This window comes from Pelophylax lessonae (genome assembly GCF_965119305.1).
Source record: "Pelophylax lessonae genome assembly, chromosome: 6".
NCBI classification, from domain to species: domain Eukaryota; kingdom Metazoa; phylum Chordata; class Amphibia; order Anura; family Ranidae; genus Pelophylax; species Pelophylax lessonae.
The window spans coordinates 296,138,877-296,162,184 of record NC_138773.1 but is presented as its reverse complement, the minus strand read 5'-3'; the positions used below and the strand labels follow the sequence as shown (position 1 = coordinate 296,162,184).

Sequence of the window (23,308 nt, the reverse complement as noted above, 5' to 3'; positions counted from 1 at the left end):
ATGCCTTAAGAGTTCTCTTCAGTGGAACTAAGGAGCCAAGCCCAAGCCTTGAAAAGCAACCCCACACCATCATCCCCCCTCCACCAAATGATTTGGGCCCATGCACAAAATAAGGTCCAATAAGACATGGATGACCGATTTTGGGGTGGAGGAACTTGACTGACATGCACCTCAACCCAATAGAGCACCTTTGGGAGGAATTAAAGCGGAGACTGCGAGCCAGGCATTCTCATCCACAACAGTGCCTAACCTCACAAATGCGCTTCTGGAAGAATGGTCAAACATTCCCATAGACACACTCCTAAACCTTGTGGACAGCCTTCCCAGAAGAGTTGAAGCTGTTATAGCTGCAAAGGGTGGGTCAACTCAATATTGAACCCTACGGACTAAGACTGGGATGCCATTAAAATTAATGTGCATGCGTGTAAAGGCAAGCATCCCAATACTTTTGACAATATGGTGTATGTTTACATACACTTTAATTGGAATGGAGTTCTACTCAGTCAATGGAAATCAATGCAGGTTTTCTTACCTGTTACTGTGACGGTGAAGCTGATGTTGTCGTCAGCAGAGTGACAAGTATAAGTCCCCGAATCCAATGGTTCTGAAGAAGAGATGAGAAGCCGCCTCATTCTGCCATCTGATTGGAGGGAGAAGCGTCCGCTAGCCTCCACCTCCTTACCATCTTTCATCCAGCGCACTTTGGCCCCTGAGCTGGGCACCTGGCAGCTAAGACAGATGGGCTGTCCAGCATCCATAGTTCTACTGACTGGCTCCCCAGAAGCCGCGGCGATGCTGGACCCACGAGCTGCATCAGAAAAGGACAGATTAATACACAGAAGATTCTGGACCATCTTTGGTTCGGTGTGCATGAAGGACGCCATGGAGGTTTTACTCCCCCCCCCCCCTCCCCTCCCCCGTCCTCCTCTACACAATTTTACATCCTGGAGTTCTTTTTTTTTTTATTGTACCTCATTTTAGTTTATGGTTCTGGGAAGTAGCATTTTAATCTCATTCCAGGTTTATTTCCCACCTTGATACCAGGAATGATAATGTGCTCAATCAGAGAAGTTGCTCTCCTGCTATCTGCCAGCACTACTTGCCTCCTGAGTCCTCCCAGAGCCACTGGACATATGCATCAGGATCATTAAAAAGGAAAAGAGAAGCCTCCCATAGTGTAATAAAATTTATTTAAAGCACAAAACAGAGTAAAATTACACTTACGGTGTATTCAAATTGACCAGGCATTCACAGTAATGAACCGGGAAGCATTGCTGGCACCCCAGCATGGAGTTCCACTTGACCAGAAGTGATGTGCCTGGAAGTCCCGCCCTACGCATTTCGTCATTTATGTGCAAAGTTCTCAGGTCTGTTTTGACTTTGTTGTGCAAACAAGGAAAACAAGGAGTCAATTTGACCTGCTGAGTGTGGTATATGTTGATTGGCACATGGTGGAGTGACGCATATATCAATACAATTTTGTTATGCATGTGGGAGATTTGGAACGCTGAACACAAGTTTTTTTGTGGGACTTTAATGGACACTTCTGTTAAAATATGTATACATATAAGTGTGAGCGCTGTTTATTTTTTCTGTATTTGGCTTTAAACACCAGTTGTGTGTAACAGCACAATTGTTTTTTAGGGGTCATTCACTCATATACTGTAAGCGCGGGTGATATTTTTTATGTCCCACACAGCCCATTGCCTTGTCCATGCACTGTCCCTTTAATAAGGATATTTCCAGAATACATAAATACACAAAGTATTTCCAAGCCTATATTTAAATGACGAGGGCTGGGGGGAGAGGCATATATCTGAAAATAGATTGCCAATGCCAGCTAAAATGACCACTATCCGGGCATGAGCCAACAGAAAATTAACCCTGTAATGCTAGTGGTGATCACCAATGGGGCACTATGCATAAACAATTTTTGGGCCCCTAAGTTCGCTTACTGCTAAAGTATATAGACATATTCACTCTGTATAGATTGATACCTGTAGATAAAGAGGAGATTTTTTATCCACCGTCTCCAACCTGTGGCCCTTAGGGGTTTCCTGTGTGGCCCTTGAACCCCAGCAGTCTCAGGTGACATATGTCCCCAGCCTCTGAGGGTGAACTCATGCTAGTCATTGCCTTGTACCATATCTGAGTACGATTGTCCTCCCTCCCCACTACACCACTGGCCTGAACTGACATTGTGCCGGGCCTGTACATGCTTATGCCATTACCTCCACCAGTCATGGACCACTTTGATCTCTGGTGTTCATTTTTTGGGTTCTGGTACAATTAGCGATCACTCATAAGCGTACCTTGCCGAAGTACAACCCAACCATTGCCCAGACCACCTCTTTCATGCAGGTTAGGGAATGGTACATTGAATCATACATCAGCATAGGATAGGACGAAACAATATACTACTGAAACAGACATGACTTTGGGTTTCAAACATGCTCGGGCACGGTACATATACTCTAGTGTATGTATACCCTGACTGTCTCCTATGGTATGGCTTCAATCTCCCGCCACTCTAGTAGCACCCTCTAGGACACAGGTGTCAAACACAAGGCCCACGGGCCGAATGCGGCCCCCCAGGCCATTTCATGTGGCCCTTGCACCTCTCCTGCAGCTGCGGCACCCACCTTGTCTCTGCCCCCCCTTGTCTCTGTAGTCAACAGCAGAGAGGACAGAACTACTTTGCCAGATCCTGCACTCCTCTGGGCAGCTGTAGAAAGGCTCCTCTTTGCGCCCCCCCCATGGGGTGCTCTGGACATCTAATCCTACAGATATAACCGGCCCTTTGAGGGCAACCATAATGCTGATGCGGCCCGCGATGAAATGGAGTTTGACACCCCTGCTCTAGGACCATATTCTCCAGTAGGTATTCAATCTATGACAGTTTCCTGCAGCAATTCATATCAAATATCATATGCGGCCCCCTGTACATCATAAATTGACAACAAGAGAACTGAATTCCAAGTATGACAGTTTTTCCATAGTTACATTGTTCCAGCTTGGACCAATGTAAGTATGCATGTGCCATACCTGTGAGACCAGTGTAGGTATGCATATGCCATACCTTCCCCCCGGAAGCTGGAAATTACTGTAGTAGGCACCACTACTACAGTGATCTCCGCTAGCTTCCAGGTAACATGATTGGGGGGCTCTGTGATGGGAGGACTATGTGATTGGGGGGCATGTGTGAGGGGAGAGCTCTGAGGTGGGGGGACTGTGTGATGGGGAGACTGTGGAGTCATGGGAGGAGTATGTGGAGGAGGTTGTAAAGGAGCAACTCTGATATGATGGGGGACCTCTGACTTGAAGGGGTGACTCTGATCTGATGGGGAGATTCTGATGTAATGGGGGGCCGCTGATGAGTTGAGGGACCTCTGACTTAAAGGGGTTACTCTGATGAAATGGGGGACCTCTGCTGTGATGGGGGGCTTTAAATGTGATGTGGGGAATCTCTGATAATATGGAGTGCTTCTGATGTAATAGGGGGACCTCTGATGTAATGGGGGGCCACTGTTGTGAAGCTAATTTCATCAAGGCGGCTGTGTGTTTCATCACATGCTCAAGTTTTCCATTGATAAGCAACTTTCACTTTAGACTGGTGTGCCTTTGGATTTTGCATACTTTTTAAATATTGCTGCAAATGAAAATGGGCTGAGAAACACTGCCTTGGATTATGCCTGAACAAAGATAACTCCATCCTTCTGGAGAGAAAGACAAACATTGTCAGGGTTAGTCCAGTGACAGGGGCGTAACTACAGGGGTTGCAGGGGTTGCAATCGCTACCGGGCCCCATGCTCCAGGGGGCCCGGTAGCAAACCAGTGGGTGAACTTCCAGGATCGCAAAGGTCACACTTGCGACCGGGCCCTGGCATTTCACCACTGTGGGGAGGCCCCAAGATTGCAGGAAGGGGGCCCACTGCAGAACTTGTGAAAGGATCCTGATGCGGGACCATAATAAAAGGCCATGCAATGAGATTAAAGAGCCCCAGGATTAGTGGGAAGAGCCCCGGGCTTGAAGGGAAGGGCTCCGGCCAGGGGTCTGGGGGGCCCTTCATGGTTTCTTGCATCGGGGCCCTGAAGGTTCTAGTTACGCCTCTGTCCAGTGATCTTAGTGAGAAGTAATAATACTAATAATGGAGGTGTAACATTGACATTGATTTACTATAAATATAGAGTGCAAAATCTGCTGCAGCCCTGCATAGAAACCAATCAGACTCCAGGTTTTCTTTTTTGGCAAAGCTTAAATGAACAAGTTGAAATTAGATGCTGATTGGCTACCATGCACAGCTGCACCAGATTTTGCAATTTCCAGTTTTAGAAAATCAACCCCAATGACTCATTGCTCAACATGCATGGCCCTGACATGAAAAAAATGTATCTGATGATAGCTCTATTTTCAATAGTGTTGATCCATACACAGTCCAGTTATCTGAAGTGACCAGTAATCTGGCCAGGTATGGGGGTCTCTCCATTTTATACATCAGCCTATTACTTTGCCTTGTTCTCGTACAGTGAGTTTGGCAAACAAGAAGAGCAAAGCTATAATAAAGATCAGGCATGATATGATGCAGAGCTGGAGGTAAGAGGAGACTCACACATTTGCTTATCTCATTAGTAAGTTGCTTCTGAGATGAATATTGTGCCAACTCCTTACAGAGTGTCCCTAATGCAGCAATTTACAGGCCGATCACTATTTGAAGCAGAGTTCTTATGCAATCTTTAAAGGGGAACTCTATGGAAATTACAAAACTACCCTTGATGTGGGGTTCCCTTTGCACTGCAAAGCACAATATTTCCACGCACACGTTCCTGAAAGTGGCTGTGAATGTAATTGGCTGCTGCAGCGACCACCGGCTGGAAACCAAAGACATTCAAAATGAGATGTGTGTCACCAACTCACCAAGGATCTCCAAAAAAATTCCAAAGCTTCATTCGACAATCACATCATAGTTACAAAAGCGAAGTTTCAGAGCCTCACAGGACCCCTTCATCAGGCATGTGACGTGGACACATGCTTGATGAAGGGGTCCCCTGCAAGGCTCTGAAATGGTTGTTTTTGTCTTAGTCTTAGGACTAAAATGACATTTTAGTTTTAGTCCCATTTTAGTCTTCTGCAAGTGTTTTAGTTTTAGTCGTATTTAGTCGACTAAAACTCCAGTACATTTTAGTCGACTAAAACATCTTACATTTTAGTCGACTAAAACGTCCTACATTTTAGTCGACTAAAACGTCCTACATTTTAGTCGACTAAAACTCATTTTAGTCGACTAAAACTCATTTTAGTCATCTAAATGGTCATGGTCAGGTCAGAGAGGAGGCCTGTAATGCTGCTGCCTGCAGTCAGTGCAGTGAGTGCACACAGTGCTGCTCAGAGTGCTGGATGGGGGTCTCAGGTTTAAGGGTGGTCTCTGGTCTGACTTTGAACTGAAGTTGTTGAACAGGATGGGCCGGGCGGGCCTCAGCGACTTATATGCACGCACACAGTCCTGGATGGATGGCGGAATCTGATGCCAGTGGTGACTGTTGAGTGGTCTGAGGGGACTCAGGGAGGCAGTAATAGCTGGCCTGGCTGTTAACTCTCAGTGGGTGCTCTGCTCTGGATGTGGTGGTGGCCGGGTGCCAGTGCCGTGTGATAGAAATGGCCAGCAGAGGAGTGTTAATTTTGATGATGTCAATTTTTTATTTAGTTTTAGTTATAGTCTTATGACTAAAATGCCATTTTAGTTTTAGTCGTATTTTAGACTTAAGACTAAAATGCCATTTTAATTTTAGTTGTATTTTAGTCAACTGAATTGTTTTAGTTTTAATCGTATTTTAGTCGACTAAAATTGTGTTAATTTAGTCGACGAAAACGATTTAGTTGGTATTAGTCGACGAAATTAACACTGGATAGAAGAGAAGCAACTTCAGGGCACCGGTCGCACAGAGAGGAGAGTTTAGTGGAGCAAGGGGTAGGGTAGGTAACACTGCTTTTTAAGGTACCCTACACCAAAAGTAGTATTTAGCCCTTGTAGTGGGGGGGGGGGATTACTGCAAGGGTACTTGTGTCTTTCCCCCCACAGTTCAGCTGATTGCCCACCAGGCACCCATTCCGATGTTTTACAGCACCGCCGAGCAGTTCTGAGGATACTTATGAGAGCTGTCAACCTTTTTCTCCACAGCCTCAAAAACTCTATTTTCCAGCACATTCCCGAGGCTGGACTACACAGTTTGTCTGTAAAGTGAAGTCTGCATGAGTGGAGAGAAGATCTCCCAGTAAGGACACCTGTTCTGGGGATTGGCAGTCAAATTGGGGGGGGGGGGGGTCCTATCCTGATCTCCTCTAATTTTATGTCTTCAGGACAGAACATGAAGGGAAAACTGCCCCATGGGAATACAAACAGTAATACAATAAACCTTCCATTTAAAATAGACAAAGAATCAAAACACATTCCCATTTTAAAATATATTGGACCCTCCAGCTTTCATCAGTCTGACACATCATCTTGTTAAAGAAACAGCTACCGTAATTCAAGGATTGTGCCAGTGTCAGGTCATGTGACCTATTCCATGGTATTGGTCATTTTACTTTACCAAACAGTGAATCTTGGTGCCCAAAAGCCAGCCTCTATCACCCAATGACAGCCCAGTCCGTGGAATTTGCTGTGTCTTTCATTGGGTAAAGATTTCAGCTGTTTTACTCTCTTTTTATTAGAGTACAGGGTTTAAATATTTATACAAGTGTTTTTTTTTCCCATCAGCCCACTACCCCTTTTTCTTACCTTTAACTCGAAGCTGGCAAGTGGATTCAGAAAGTCCAGCATGGAACTGGATGATGCCACCATCTTTCTGTGTTACCCCCACCAGAACCAAGACATGTGTCCTTCCAAAACTCTGTACCACTGTCCTATTATCCTCAAACATGATATGACCATTGTGAGTCCAACCGACCTGCTCCACTTCACTTTCCGTCTCCGCACAAAATGCTGCGTTCCCACCTTCCGCAACCTCCAAGCGACGGGGCAGCCTTTTCACTATTGGTCCTGGGAGATGGAGACAACATGGTGGTTACAAGGAACATCACAGGCAGACATGGATCTCCAATGTAAGAGTTCAATTGTTATGGACAAATAAGAAAGGATGGCAGTGGTGATCATGTGATACAGCACTTTTCTCTAAACTCACCTGAGGTTTACTAAAAAAAAAAAATCGAGCTAAAATTTCTATTTTTAAAAACTCACAATTAAGTTAACACGATAGTGTTAATTCCTTTACATAGGAATGTTCAGAGTGATGATAATAAAAGGTTTAATAAAATGTGGCAGTTCCATAACATAAGGCTCAGTTCCCAATGCTTACACACCAGGATAGAGATCTTTAGTTAAAAAATGTGACAGATATTTTTAGTTCAATGAGATTTGAAAATGACAGCCACATGCCTATTGTAAAGAAGGTCCTTATTCTTGTGTTAAGCCTATCTCGGGGATAAAAATACCTACGTGTGTTGGAAAAAAAAAAAAAAAATACCTACGTGACTTGGGCACTTCCTAATAGCTGTCTCAGGATCCAGAAGAGGTGTGACGCCATTGCAAGGCAGTGTTAATTTCGTCGACTAAAACGTTTTCGTCGACTAAATTAACACAATTGTAGTCGACTAAAATACGACTAAAACTAAAATGGCATTTTAGTCAAAAGACTATAACTAAAACTAAATCGAAATTTGCTGCCAAAATGAACACTGGTGCATGCTCAAAGCTTAATACCATAAATAATAACATATTAGATTTTTCACTCCAAGACCAGCAGTAGTATATAATGAGTTTGGAAATTGAAGAGAAATGCTTAAATAATGCATTACAAATTACAATTGAACTACACCCATTCGATTATAGATGACTAAAATGAGTTTTAGTCGACTAAAAGGTAGGACGTTTTAGTCGACTAAAATGTACTGGAGTTTTAGTCGACTAAATACGACTAAAACTAACGACTAAAACTAAAACACTTGCAGAAGACTAAAATGGGACTAAAACTAAAATGCCATTTTAGTCCTAAGACTAAGACTAAAACTAAATTGAAATTTGCTGCCAAAATTAACACTGTTGCAAGAGAATGGTAGAGGACTGGCCAGCATGGGACAATTTGCATCCTGATTAGCAGTCTTAGTTGGGTATACCTTAAATCATGGTAAGGAAAAATAAAAATCCTGTAGGATTGATTAGAGATGTCTGGGAGGGAGGAAGGGATGGGGGGTCATATTTTGCCTGAGATGGGGCTTTAACACTTTGGGTAGTGACTGAGCCGAGTTGTGATGAAGCTGCATTGATATCTTGCTGTGGTTGCAGTACTGTGCATTATAGATGCATCCCTATTCACCCATATTCATCCAACATTATTTTTCTGTAAAGAATGTCACAAAAGCAATTCTGTCCCTGATAACTACTCTTTATGGCCAGAATTGTGGGGTATATTTAAAAAGCAGCGAATGTGACCTTCATCATTCACTGGTGCTAAACCAATCATTATTATTATTTTGTATTAAAAAGTCCCACACCCAATCCAGAAATGTTCTGACAGCTCCCACTCCCAAGCCCTGTCCAAGGTAGGTGTGTGAAGGGGGCAGAAGACACTACTTTGGATGTGTGTGTGATGGGAAGGGGGGCAGTGCTGTGGAGGGGGATTGATGTAAAAGGAGGGGTCAGTGCCGTGGGGGGTGATGTAAAGAGGGGCAATGCAGTGGTGGAGAAATATGAGAGGGGGGCAGTGTTTTAAGGGGATGCGAAGGGGGCAGTGCTGTGGTGTGGATGTTTGATGTGAAGAGGTCAGCGCACATTAGAGAACAATAGTTGTTAGCTCAATCTCGTCAGAAGGGAATTTACAAGATGATATATGGCCCTTCAATTGCTAACCCCCCTGTATAGTGAATTCTCTCTCTTCCAGCCGGGAGATGCGAGGACACAGAGCACTTAAGCAAGGCATAGACACATCTGTTTATTTCAAGTTTCGCTCACACATTTAAAGGATATTTGGGTGGCAAAAACTGCTTGAAACTGGTTACAATTCATGAGTCAATTTAACAATAGAACATATCTCACAGAAACAATACATGAAAGGCCTTTGTTTTCCCTATACATTTCTGTAAGTGTGGGGTGTCGTGTGTCTGAGATTGTGTTTTGTGGGAGAGCCGATCCGTCTGTGTTCAGCTGTCATGTGTTAATGTAAGCAATTGTTAAATGTGTTTAGGTGGTGTCAGTAATCTCTATGTGAAGCCTTAACTTGTTAAGTGCATAAATGAATGAATGAAAAGGTGTTTAACATGTCAACACCTGTCAATGTCTTGTCGTCTATATGCAAAATATCCAACTGTCTGATGTCCAGGGTGTATGAATGAGGTGTGTCAAATGGCTCATTAATATGTAATTGCAAGGGGCCCACATTCCATTGGAAAGTGGGCATGAGCTGAAATATATTATGAAATGAAATATAATATTTTAGTAAGGCACGGTGATACACTCTTTCAGTAGTGTAGGGTGGGGGGCGATGATTTGAAGAGGGGTTGAGAACTGCTGTGAATAAAGGGGGTGTGTGATGCAAAGGGGTGGGTAGCCCTGAGAACACTACTCTGGAGGGGAAACGGATGAGAAGTGGGGGACTGTGATGTGTGTGTGGGGGCTGAGGATACTGATGTATAGGGATTGTGATATAGGAGGAGAGAGCTGAAAAAAAATGTGGTTCAGACCGGACCTCCGTGAATTTTAATTCAATACCCCCGCTATAGTTTAACAAGGGTAATGTATAATGAATTAAAAAAATTGAAACAGCAAAATTTACAAATACACCATGCACAATATCTGTACTTAAATAGACCTCTGTGTGTTTTTTTTTTATCAATGCTTTTACCCTAGATTCAAACAACAACGCTTTCACCCAAGAGTCCCCCAGTTTTACATACAATACATACAATAAAAAAATTGTAACTGGTGAAAGTTGTGTGAATCTTGTCAGGAAACATAAAAAAAAAAAAAAAAAAACCTACATAGCTTTAATTACAAATGATAGAATAAAAGTTAAAGCAATGGCTTGGGTAAAGATGTTTTGGCTTACACCAGTGGTCTCCAAGCTGCGGCTAGGAGGCCAGATGTGGCCTTTTGCTTGCCTTTATCCGGCCCTTGGGGCACTATATCTGCCTCTGACAACAACAGTGGGGCCTAATTCCTGCCACTGATACCAACAACGGGGCACTATTCCTCCCACTGAAACCAACGATGAGGCACTATCCCATCCACTGACACCAAATGCAGGGCACTATTTTATTACACTGACACCAACAATAGGGCACTATTCCTCCTATTGACACCAATAATGGGACAATGATCAATGATGGGGCACTATTCCATCCCCTGATACCAACAATGGGACACTATTTCTCCCACCAATAAAAACAATGGGACAATATTCCTCCCATCAATACCAATGACAGGGTACTATTCCTTCCATCAATACCAATGATGGGCCAGTATTCCTCCCATCAATGCCGATGAAGGGGCACTGTTCCTCTCATCAATACCAATGATAGGGCATTGTTTACTCCCATTGATGTTGTGGTACTTTCTACTACCACTTGCCCCCTCAAAGTCTGAAGGACAGAAAATTGGCCCTTGGTTTACAAAGTTTGCAGACCTCTGGCTTACAGCTTTGTAGTTTTGCAAATAGTTTCTGATGTGTGCAGTCAATGACAATAAAGTACATTTAAAACCAAAACTTTTTTTTTTTCCGTTTTGGGTAGGAAAATGTTTCTCTTTGCTGTCTAGGTCTGGCTGGGGAGATTTCCCTTTACATCCTGTTCCGGAAGTACAACAGGAAGTGAGAGCAAATCTCTAGCAAGTGAGGGCAAATGACCTTTAAAGGTCTTATTTTTACAATTTTAAAAGCCTAAACTGTAGCAAAGGGGGTAGCAGCAGTAGTGTTCACCACAAAGGGTGGTGACTCTTGTCAGATGAGCAATTCTTTCACCAGTAATAAAATATCTTAGATTGAACTTTTATTTTCCTCTACAGTTGTCCCTTCACTGTTCAAACCAGCCATCTCACCATTGTCTCCTATTGATAATGGGAGTTGAATTTCAGCAAATCTTCGACTGGTGAAGTGTTGCCAATTACAGAATTGACCATCTAACACATCCCTTTTGCAGGAATGCCAGCCTCTTACCACACCAATAAAAGAATTATCATAAAGACACTTTATTTCTTGCTGGTTGGTATACCGTATGTAATAGTTAATATCTAGGAAAGAATTCAAGTGGAACCTGAGCCAAAACGTTTTCTGGATAGAGTGAGGAAAGGTTAGAACCTCTGCCAGGTTTTAATTGCTCTCTGTATCCCCGCTGTTTTTTCCTCACTTCCCCAGCATTTTATCAGGAGAGAATTTAAACCTTCCCCACGCCATCCAAAGTATTTGGCTTCAATTCTACTTAAAAGTGTTTGTATTTATCCACACGGATAGGGGGGTTGTTAAGTGCTTTTCATTTGGAATCTCTGAGTTCTTATCTAAAAGCAACAATGATAAAAATGAATTGTAGGTACCTCCACAGGCATCTGTTTGTTAACATGTATCCAGAGCTACATTTTTTTAGCTTTGCATAGAGCAAGGGTGTGATTACAGATTGGGGCCCCCCTAGAAGAAATTCCATGAAGCCCCCAGGTGACCTCTCTGCTGTCATCGATCTTGTGCCATGGATTTCTAAAGCAAGGACAGGTAACAAGACAGCCATCAGCAGAGTCAGTAGAGTACTAGGTACCAGAGCTTCTCACCGTGTCCACCACCAGCAGGAAAGTGCTGGAAGTGGTCAATAAATGAGAAACAAAATTGGATTAGCATTTGCATTTGTCTATTTTCAGATCCAACTCCCTTTTTAGGAGATTTTACCATAGTCTATGCATTAATTCCAGCAATCCTAGCCCAAGGGGGATTCTTTGGCCCCCAAAACGCATTAGCTACCGCATTTCCATTGGTTGTCACTATACTGTCAAGGATAAAGATATATGGACTTTTGAGCTGATAGTCTGGTGACCTTTTCTTTCTGTTCACCAAAAAAATAGGAGGTTCTCACTTAGTGAGATCACCCACCATCTTGTGTTGTCTGAATGGCCAAAAGGGAAAGTCCTGCTTGTTTGCATCTCCCCCCTTCCACTTCCACTTCCACACTTGGCACTTTTTGGGGGGGAGCGGGTACCCACTGCCACTTCCGCTCAGATAGCTGGAGACAGGGGCTCTTCTTTAAGTTGGCAAGAGCTACTAACTTAGGGACAGTTTTTTTTTTTTTTTTTAGTCCAGTGCTTTTTTTGCCAGTTTTTATCTGAGGAGACACTCTGGGATTTCTTTAAGCCTGAAGAAGACTGCTTAAGGCACACTGGGGTAATTTCAGTGCTGGCGGGAAAAATCAAATAATTAGATGGACTCACAATGATATGGATATACTGTGGTTATCCGTGGCCTAAAACTGAGATCCTTCTGTGCTGAATCTAGGAGCCCTATTGCCATGGCCAATGGTAGGATGAGCAGGACCTGCAATGCTGAAACAAAGGGTCCCACTTCTTTTCATTGTTTCATGATTTACTGCCACCTGAAAACGGGGGGGGGGGGGGGATTTTCAACTCCTAAAAGTCTTGCTCTTCTGAAAGCCTGGAGGACAGTAAATTGTCCCTTTGTTTAGAAAGTCTACAGACCTCTGAAGTAGGTCACTGTGGTCTTGTTGATTTTGTCTTGAATTGAGTTAAGCCCCCCCCCCCCCCTTTTTTTTTTTTTTTTTTTTTTTTTTTTTTTAAAGCCCGTGGTGTGTGAAACACACTCAAAAGACTTAACACCCGGTGCATAAAAAAGTGCACACACGCAAAAACGTGAGACACACAAAAAGTGCACAAGGCGTACACATAGCCCTCCTCCGAAGAGGAAGGGCCTAGACCCTGATCCCCCGGGGCGCAAAGCTCCTGATGGGGACTGAGGTACTCACTTAGGTCCGCCCAGCCGAAGCCAGGCAGACCCCGTTCTCCAGGGGGACTGCCGAAACAGCCCACCCCAAGTACTAGGTGGGGCTCCCCCGAAGGGAGACCCCATGAGAGAGGGCGAACTAAGCCAGAAGGCCATATCCACCCCCTCCCAAGACTTTCAGGGCAGGCCCGAGGACCTACGCCGTACTAATCGTGCAAGTGACTAACAACCAAAAAGGGACAAACGTGAACACACGACAAAGAAAAACAGAGTGGGGAAGGGGAAGTGGAGAAGTGCTGGGTAGTGCCAAAGTGCGAGACCTTGACAGACCCCCCCCCCCCCCCCGGCCAGGAATAAAAAATTCCTCTGGTGCTGGCCAAAAGGCCCGTCCCAGGAGGCAGGTGCTGAAAAGTGTGATGGTGCAGTGACCAAGGTGCCGAAAAACTCAGGTGAGCTGCCCCTCACCAGTGAGAATTAAGTGAAGGCATGACTAAAATAGTTCAGCTTCTCGTCTGTTCTTCAGGTGGGTCCGCTCTGACTTCTTTTGGCTCTGCTTCACACAAACTCTGGGGAAGTGGCTGGGCAGTGGATAGAGTGACACTTTGGCTGTTTCCATCTTCTTTTCACATGTTTCCAGCACTTAGTATTAACATTAAGCCGTTGGATCCTCGCTGAAAAAAGCAGCTGATAACACGTCTAAAAATAGGCATGTTTTTGGGCATTTTATAGAAGCCGTAATGACAGCTGTGTGTGCAAAGGACGAAGAGCAAAAGGCTCTTACAAATTAAGTTGGTATAACAGATGTTGGTGGCTGACTCCTGCTGACAATATAATCATTAAAATCATTATCAACTCAATTATTAAAAATGGAACAGCTGAACACGCATCTGAAATACCAACAAACCAGCCACACAAGTGACGTCATGTGACCAACAAAGAGTGCAGAGAGAGAGAGCATGCTGAGGGGTGCAGAGAGAGCATGTTAAGCAGTGCAGAAAGAAAGAATTCTAGGGGGTGCAGAGGGAGAGAGCACACTGAGGGGTACAGAGAAAGAGAGCACACTGAGGGGTGCAGAAAGAGAGAGCACACTGAGGGGTACAGAGAAAGAGAGCACACTGAGGGGTTCAGAAAGAGAGAGCACACTGAGGGGTACAGAGGAAGAGAGCATGCTGAGGTGTGCAGAGAGAGGAGGCTGAGGGTGGAGAGTGAGCACGTTGGGGGTGTAGAGAGAGAGAGAGCATGCTGAGGGTGTGCAAAGGGAGAGAGCATGCTGAGGGGTGCCAAGAGAGAACGCTAAGGGGTGCAGAGAAAGAGAGGGAGAGCATGCTGAGGGGTGGAGAGAGAGCACGTTGGGGGTGCAAAGAGAGAGAGAGCATGCTGAGGGGTGCAAAGGGAGAGAGCATGCTGAGGGGTGCAAAGAAAGAACGCTGAGTGGTGCACAGAAGGAGAGGGAGAGCATGTTGAGGGGTGCAGAGGGAGAGAGCATGCTGAGGGGTGCAGAGAGAGAGAGAGCACATTGAGGGGTGTAGAGGGAGAGAGCACGGGTCAAAGTTCAAAGTCAAACTTTCAAAGATGTTCAAAATAGAAGTTCAGGGGTGTTACCGGTTTCAGCAACGATTACACCCATATCAAGGTAACACCGCCATTTCTAGCGATTGCAGCATTCACATAGCAACACGTATAAAACAGGAAAAAATCTGTGCTAGGTCAAGTAAAAAGAATGAAAAGGTAATCAGCCACTTGACCAACTATGATGACAGCTGTAAATGATCAATATAAATAAGAAGTGACACTAAATCCTAATAGTGCAATTGTGAATAATCATGTGATAAACCAGTGGTTCTCAATTCCGGTCCTCGGGACCCACTAACAGGCCAGATTTTAAGTATTACCTTGGGGGATGCAGACTAGAATACTGCAATCACTGAGCAGCAAATTAGATCACCTGTGATGTAATTTAGTTATCTTGCAAACCTGGCCTGTTGGTGGGTCCCGAGGACCGGAGTTGGGAACCACTGTGATAAACAATGTGGCATGAAAAAACTAAACACGCAGTAAATAAATTATGAGAAAAATATATAATTGAAAATATATGTAGAAAAAAATCAATCATATATATGAAAGTGATATAAAGAAAAAGGTGCAAAATCCAGTGTTAGGTGAACATAAAAAAATCTGTACAATGAAAAAGTCCTTTTCAATATTAAGTGCCCTAAAGTGCAAAAAAGTGTATAAGTATGTTGATTGATGAAATTCACCCCTAACACTTAGCATTCGCTTCATACCAGGTAGCATGGACCATGAATTATAATGGTCATAAAAGCAAAAAATAACCCGGCATCCGAGCTAGGCGGTGGCGCATAGGCGTGCGCAGGGGGTGTGCCAGGTGTGCCTGGGCACACCCTAATCACTACGCTGCAGGATGAAGAGTGGGGAAAGGGGCTGGTAAATATGTAATTTACTGGTGCCTTCCTTTTCCAAATGAACATTGTGAACACAACTAGGTTTACTATGCTTCAGTTTGTGAATGAACAGGAAGCCGCTCAGCACAGAGCTCTTCTCATTCATTCACTGTCCAGTGCAGCTGAGGCTGCAGAGAAAGGCATGTGTGTTTGAGCTTCGGGGTGCACACCCTAATGCAATAGGCTGCGCACACCTATGCGGTGGCGGCTCACCAGCAGCTTCAAATGGATCGGGAACAAAAAATTGAACAAGCATAGTGAAGCCTGCTAACATTTAAGTCCTTTAATTTAAAATATATAAGAAGCACCTTTGATAAGTTGTAAACAAGCCCAAACAAGTAAAAAACCAGCAGACTGTCAGCTCATGCGAAAGGAACACCATGAGCAACAGCTAAGCAAGCATGATTGATGTCTTCAGTAACAGCCAACCCTGACACATTTCATCAACAGTGACACCTTCCCAGGCGCAGGCTGAACGTCAGATACCACGCTCCATTGAAATAAACAGTAGCACACAGTCTGCAGTAATTGGTTAAGCTAGTGAGACAAAGGATCATATGCAAATAGATCTAGCATAGCTACACACATGCGGTACATAATTATCTGTGCAAAAGACGCTGCTTCATCTAATGGTAAGAATCAATATGACCAATTAAAAAACATATGCAAGAAAAAATCATATGCAATGAATCGTATGCAAATGGATCTAGCGCAGCCACACACATGTTACATAGTTGAGTGTACAATAGGTGCTGCTCCATCTAGTAAATAGAATCCATATGACAAATTAAAAGATTCAAATTAAAAAGCTCAGAGCCAACATTCTGTTGTTTACAAATAATCCATGACTGGTATTTGTACATAATGAAACATAAATAATCATTAAAATATAAATTGCTTATGTAAACCACATACAGAAAAGTAATGTAATGTGTGATTATTATTATCACAGTGACATGTAACCCACCTATCCTGAACTAAGTAAAAACATGTAAAGTAAAAACATGTGAAGGGGGGGGGGGGGGGGGGACGAGGGAAAGGGGTGGCACAAGGGATTGTTTATTGAACCAAAGAGAGGTATATATAGCTAAAAAATAAATCTATATAAGACCATTCACATAAAATGTACTATCCAGTGATTGATCAATATACAAACCCATGCTCAAAATGTTAATGACACAGTTAGCTGTTGGTAATAAAACAGATTATGTCCCAGTCGACATTCATGCTGAATGGGACATAGGTCTTAAGATTATAGATCCATTGAGTTTAATATAAAGGAGAATTCCCTCCTTATATTACTACTCCTCCAATGTGGAGAGAAGCAATCAATGGCCAGAAAAGTTGGACCCATATGGTTTTTGTCCTGGTATTTCATATAGTGTTTTTAAACACTGTGACCTGGAAACCCTTTTATATTTTTGATGTGTTCTTTCAATCGAGTCTGTAGTTTTCTGACCCTCCTCCTTATGTACTGCCTCCCACAGGGACAGACATCATATACACCACATTCTTAGAATGACAGGTTATAAAAGACTTGATGTCATATTCTCTAAGAGTCTGATTAAATTTAAATGAAGTGATTTTTCTCCCTTTAAAGTGATTGATTTTACACACCTCACATTAGTGTCATAAGAAAAAACCTTTTAGGTCATGAAAAAAGCAAATTCTGCGGGATTTTGTATAACATTGGGAGCTAGTGTGTTTCTTAATAAGGATGCACCACTAAACACCTAATCTGGTCTACTGGGCAATCGTGGTTCCAGGATAGGATCGTTTTTAATCACTGTCCAGTGTTTTTTAATAATCCTTTTGACTGCCAATGCTGACTAGAATAGGAAATGTTAAAAGCCCATTCAAAAGAACCATCAGAAATGGCTGCTGATTTTGTATCCAAAAGCGATTCTCTATTTCTATCAGCCACTTCCGCAATGGTCCTATCTAGATCTACTGGATCATAACCTTTTTCTAGAAAACGACTTTTGAGTAGACTAGTTTGCTGATAATAGTCTTTAATATTGGTAAAGTTACATCTCAAACGCAAAAACTGGCTTTAGATCCAGGATGGATGATGACAGCTGTCCACTTCCAGATATAAATTCCGATCCGTGGTTTAAAATGAGTCATTGTCTCAAGTGAATTGTTGGTAGCTTTAATAGCGAGATCAAGAAAGTTAACACTTTCATTGCTCTATTCACATTGTAAAACAATCCTACAATCGTTACTGTTTAATTAATCTATGAAACTGGTCAATGAAACAGTGTCACCCTTCCATAGGAGGAGGATGTCGTCGATGTACCTACCCCAAAACACCAAATTAGGGTGCCTGTCAGTATAGACGACATCCTCCTCCCATTTGGGCATGAATAAATTGGCCATGCTGGGTGCAAATTTAGCACTGATAGCAATTCTACGATTCTGTATGTAATACTGTTTCCCGAACCAAAAATAATTATGAGTCATGAGTTATATTAGGAGGGAATTCACTCGCTGTGAAACTCAATGGATATATAATCTTAAGACCTATGTCCCATTCGGCATTAATGTTGACTGGGACATAAACTGTTTTATTAATAACAGCTAACTGTGTCATTAACATTTTGACCATGGGTTTGTATACTGATCAATCACTGGTTAGTACTTTTCATGTGAATGGTCTTATATACACTTATTTTTTTAGCTATATATACCTATTTTGGCTCAATAAACAATCTTGTGCCCCCCCCCCCGATCTTTTGTCTAACTAGCTTAACCAATTACCGCAGACTGTGTGTTACTATTTATTTCAATGGAGCATGGTATCTGACGCTCAGCCTGCCTCTAGAAGACGTCACCGATGACGAAACGTGTCGGGATTGGCTGTTACTGAAGATATCACGCTTGCTTAGCCGTTACTCACAGTGTTCCTTTCTCGTGAGCTGACAGTCTGCTGGTTTTTGACTCATTTGTGCCTGTTTACAACTTATCAAAGGTGCTTCTTATATATTTTAAATAAAAGGACTTAAATGTTAGCAGGCTTCACTATGCTTGTTCATTTTTTTGTTCCCGATCCGTCTGAAGCTGCTGGTGAGCCGTCACCGCCTATCTCGGATATTATTTTGTGCTTTATTGACCCTTATAGTTTATGGTTCATGCTATCTGGTAAGAAGCGAATGCTAAGTGTTAGTGGTGAATTTCATGAATCAATGTTACTTATACACTTTTTTTACACCTTATGGTACTTAATATTGAAAAGACTTTTTCATTGTATGGACTTTTTTATGTTCACCTAACACTGGATTTTGCACCTTTTTCTTTATATCATTTTCATAGGAATGATTTTTTTCTACATATTTTTTCAATGATATATTTTGCTCATAATTTATTTACTGCGTGTTTAGTTTTTTCATGCCACATGATTATTCACGATTGCACTATTAGGATTTAGTGTCACTTCTTATTTATATTGATCATTTACAGCTGGTATCATAGTTGGTTAAGTGGCTGCTTACCTTTTCGTTCTTTTTACTTGACCTACCGCAGATTTGTTCCTGTTTTATACGTGTTGCTATGTGAATGCTGCAATCGCTGGAAATGGTGGTGTTATGGGTGTAATCGTTGCTGAAACCAATGACACCCCTGAACTTCTATTTTGCACATCTTTGGAACTTTTACTTTGAACTTTGACCCGTGCTCTCTCCCTCTACACCCCTCAATGTGCTCTCTCTCTCTCTCTGAACTTCTCAGTGTTCTCTCTCTGCACCCCTCTCTGTTTGTGCCTGTTTACAACTTATAGAAGATACTTGATTGATTTTTTACTACATATTTTTTCTATTATATATTTTGCTCATAATTTATTCACTGCATGTTTAGGTGTTTTCATGCCACATTATTTACCATATGATTATTAATGACTGTACTATTAGGATTTAGCGCCACTTCTTATTTTTATTATTTATTAAATAGCAGCACGTAGTTAATATGGAACTACAAGTCCCAGCAGTTGTAAGCTATTTCTTTAAAGCTGAATTCCAGGTATGGCAATTTTTGTATAGTTATTTTGGACCAGCTTGGCCCAATGTAAGTATGTTTGTGCAATACCTGTGGGATCCCCATGGGAGCTGGAAACCAGTGTAGCAGGCAGAGCTGCCGTGATCTCCACTAGCCTCCAAGTCCTATGTCTAGGATACTCACTTGCTCAGTACGGGCGCCATTTAGAGAACAAAGTGTTTTATGAATAGTCGAGCTGGAATTTGTGATATTACTACCCCACTTCTCTACTTCATCCAATTAAAGAACAATTTGCATTCACTGAAAAAATGCAAAGTGTTTCCTTAATGGCGCCTGTGCTGAATGAGCAACCTATTATGTTTACTCAGCAGCGGGACAGCCACTCAGGACCCAGAAACTAGTAGCGATCAGCGATGCCTACTACAGTGATTTCCAGCTTTTATGGGTAACCCGCAGGTATGGTATATTACATTGGTCCAAGTTTGCCCAATATTGTCTAAACTTTAGCTTTAATTCTCTTTTTAGTCTCCTATTAGACCCTGTACCCAAGTGTTTCTTAAAGGGTAACTCCACTTTCATAGGGAAAAAAATCAGTAAATAAAGAAAAAATAATATAGCGTATACAATTCCACACAAATCATATTGTAATTGAATGGTATTAAAAATGACCTTTCCTTTTCAATCTGCAGCTGTTGTAACTGTCTGAAAATGCAATATGGCTGCCTCGAGGTGTTCTGTACACAGAATGTATACTGACCACACCCCCAGAGACATAATTTCCTGCTTGTGTGATTGACTCACCAAATTTCCCAGAAGTCTGCCTTAGTCAGATTTCTGGCATCCCCTGCAACAAAAATGGAACACGTCTAAAGGGATGCAGACCCAGCAGCTTTCCTCCTTAGAGCCCTGCAGCTGCCACAGCTGATAGATAATTATGAAACCACTCCCATTTGACCCACTCAGCACAGAGGAGCAAACAGGGATTTCTTCAGAATAACAAAAGATAGGAATCTGCAACACAGTTTGTTAAAATCCTTGTAATGATCATAGATCACCCCAGAGGGAAATGTTTTTTTCTCAACAAAAGTGGAGTTATGCTTTAAAATCTAACAATACTAACCTATATTACACTTCCCTTATGCAAGCCCACCTAAGCACCTTCCCCTCTAGCCCCCAGTGGCTGAAACTATTTTGGATAACAGCACTGCAAAATGCAGTATTGCCTGACAGTGCTCCCAATACTGACAGTCCTCCTCTGGTGTCCTATTCAAGAGATTTCTCTGTTGACCCAACAGGAAGTAAGAGGAAATCTCTGCAAATGGACATACTGTAAATCATTGTGGACAATTATCAATGTAACAAGTTCCCCCTTTGGAAGTTTCCCTTCTATTCCTATTCTGGTGACAACTCAAAATTTTGGATTTTCTCTCACTTTCAGCCCAGTGACAATGACTGCCGACAAATGAAAACCTCCCCAATCAGGGACAAAAAGAGCAATAAAAACCTGACAGGCATTCTAATCCCTCACCACTCTATCCAAACAACAAATAAGGTGTTGGCTTTAGATACCCTTAGGTCGGCCATACACGGTTTGAATTTTGGCCTGTTCAGTAGGCGCCGGAAGAGATTCAGACCGTTAATGGGCAGGATGAATGTACAAAGTTGATCAACTTGGGTACAACCAGCCTGCGGAATTCTCTCACAATTGTCACTAGCAGCTGCTGTAGCCACTAGCAATAATCACTGTCTTCTCCTGTCTTCTCATTGTCTGTGTTGATCAGGGAATCGTGCAAATTGTTTTCCTGCAATCTGTGGTTGCAGGAAAGAAATTTGCACCGGGTTTGGCCAGCCTTACTGGCAGTATTTAAACATACATTTTGAATGACCTAAATGGAATAAAAAATGTTTTTATTTTCCCAGAACTCTGCTAATGAATAGGTTTTTCTATCGTGCCCTGTTGACAAAAACATCACTGATAGTGGTAAAAAAAAACTCTTCAAAAGAAGAACGAACTTTGGGGGTAAATGCTGCACCAATTTTGATCACTAGATGGCAACACAGAACCAGCGCTCCTCATTATGCTAGATCGCCCTTTTTCAACCAGGTGGGGTGCCTTGAGGTTTCTTTAGGGGCGCCTTGGCAAAATGCCTAACTATTGCCCCAAAATTGTATACAAGCTGGTGGGTGGATGAAACCTTTTTTAGTTACACAAAACCACAGGTTTCAAATATGCACAATTACGACCCCCTGGCTGTCAACCTACTAACCACCAATGACATCCTCAGATGAGAAGGATGATCCACAGAGGATAAGGAGGATGTCAATCGCCTGCAAAGCATCCTTATTTGACCCTCCCCTGCCCCTCTCCACTTTGGGGTCACATTAGCTGAGTGATGGAGAAAAACTAAAGGGAGAGGAGAAACATTGGAATACTAGTCAGTACCAGTTTGCATAAGTGTATTTGCTTTGGAAGAATAAATCACCTCTAATGTTGGATGTTGCTGCATTATGTAAAACTATTAGAATAGTTTTTACATTTTATAATAGGTTGCCTCAAAACTTTCCTTAATTTTAAAGGGTGCTTCAAGACTGTCCTTAATTTTGGAGGGTGCCTTGAGATCATCCATAATTTTAAAGGGTGCCTTGACTGAAAAAAGGTTGAGAAGCACTGCGCTAGATTGATGTGTAATGTGCACCTCCCCATCAACTAAGCATGTGCAGCAGCTCTAATGAACACAGAGAAATAAGAAATAAAATAATATCAAGTTAATAAAAATTGGACCTTACCTCTGACTAATACCTCCGCGATACTCTGCGCCCCTTTGTGGGTCTGGCACACATACACCCCGTCATCATCCGTCCGAGCTCCTCGAATGATCAGGCGTCTAATGGGACCATGTTCTTCCATCTGGTGCCGTTTTCCTGGGTGAAGTCTTTGATCTTCCAGGTACCAGGAGGCACGGGTGCCTTCGGGAACTGAACATTCCAGCACTGCGTCCTGACCTTCTCTGACGGCTATGTCTCTTAGCGGCGCAGGAAAGCGCTCACCTACCTCTGCAGAGCAAGAAGAGGCATAATTGATTAGTATTGAACAGTCTTATGTCTAGGACAAACACTCAATAACTTTATTACTTATTGGTTTATCCAAATAATTTTACATAATACCATTATACCTCTTATGGACCAAGGAAGGAAAGGGGAGGGGGACAGGGCTTTCTTTTGGCAATATTGTCCTACAAACATTTTTAAATTATCTACAAAATATATAGACAAAAATAATTAAAATTTTCTTTTTGGACAAGTTTTAAGCACACATGTAAGAGAGTATTTTTGCAAAATTTTATGCTTTGAAAAATACACGCATATAAACGTAGGTGTCAGAATTTATGCACATACTGCTGCGTATGGCTTTTTTAAATGCATATCTATGGGCAAAAATACACTGCAACTGTGTTTCCTGGGCATCACAACTATAGGCGTAATTTACTCCGTACACCCATATGCTCTAAAGTAGAACTATAGGAAAACTTTTTTTTTTTTTTTCATTTTGGATAGAGTAAGGGAGGGTTATAACCCCTGTAAAAAAATGTTTTTCGCCATCTGTGTCCCATTGCAGAATTTTCCCTTCCTCTCCAATAGCCAAACAGGAAGTGAGAGGAAATCCCTGCAAATTAACCACTCCTGCGCGTAGCTCTACGTCGGTCGCACGCCTGCAGCTAGGGGGCGATCGCGCACCGCCGGCAGCGCGCTCCTGCCCCCACTTGGCAGTGGGGACTCCAATGCACGGGGCCAGCGGCACGTATTGCCGCCGGGCACCCATAATCATTCACCGCTGAGAGAGAAGGACGGTCGGCTGTTGTAAACACAGCTGACCG

The 23,308-nt window shown here is 42.6% G+C and overlaps 1 protein-coding gene across 2 annotated transcripts in view; it reads right to left on the bottom strand.

The window, feature by feature from the left end:
• Positions 1 to 23,308, bottom strand: part of OBSL1 (obscurin like cytoskeletal adaptor 1) — a 162,950-nt gene that overhangs the window by 114,504 nt on the left and 25,138 nt on the right. For both annotated transcript variants that reach the window (XM_082260933.1, XM_082260934.1), the window contains exons 3-5: positions 22,221 to 22,487; positions 6,777 to 7,037; positions 533 to 808 (exon numbers count right to left, since the gene is read on the bottom strand). In XM_082260933.1, coding sequence (XP_082117059.1) covers positions 533 to 808; positions 6,777 to 7,037; positions 22,221 to 22,487 — 804 coding nt within the window. The remainder of the gene's footprint in view (positions 1 to 532; positions 809 to 6,776; positions 7,038 to 22,220; positions 22,488 to 23,308) is intronic.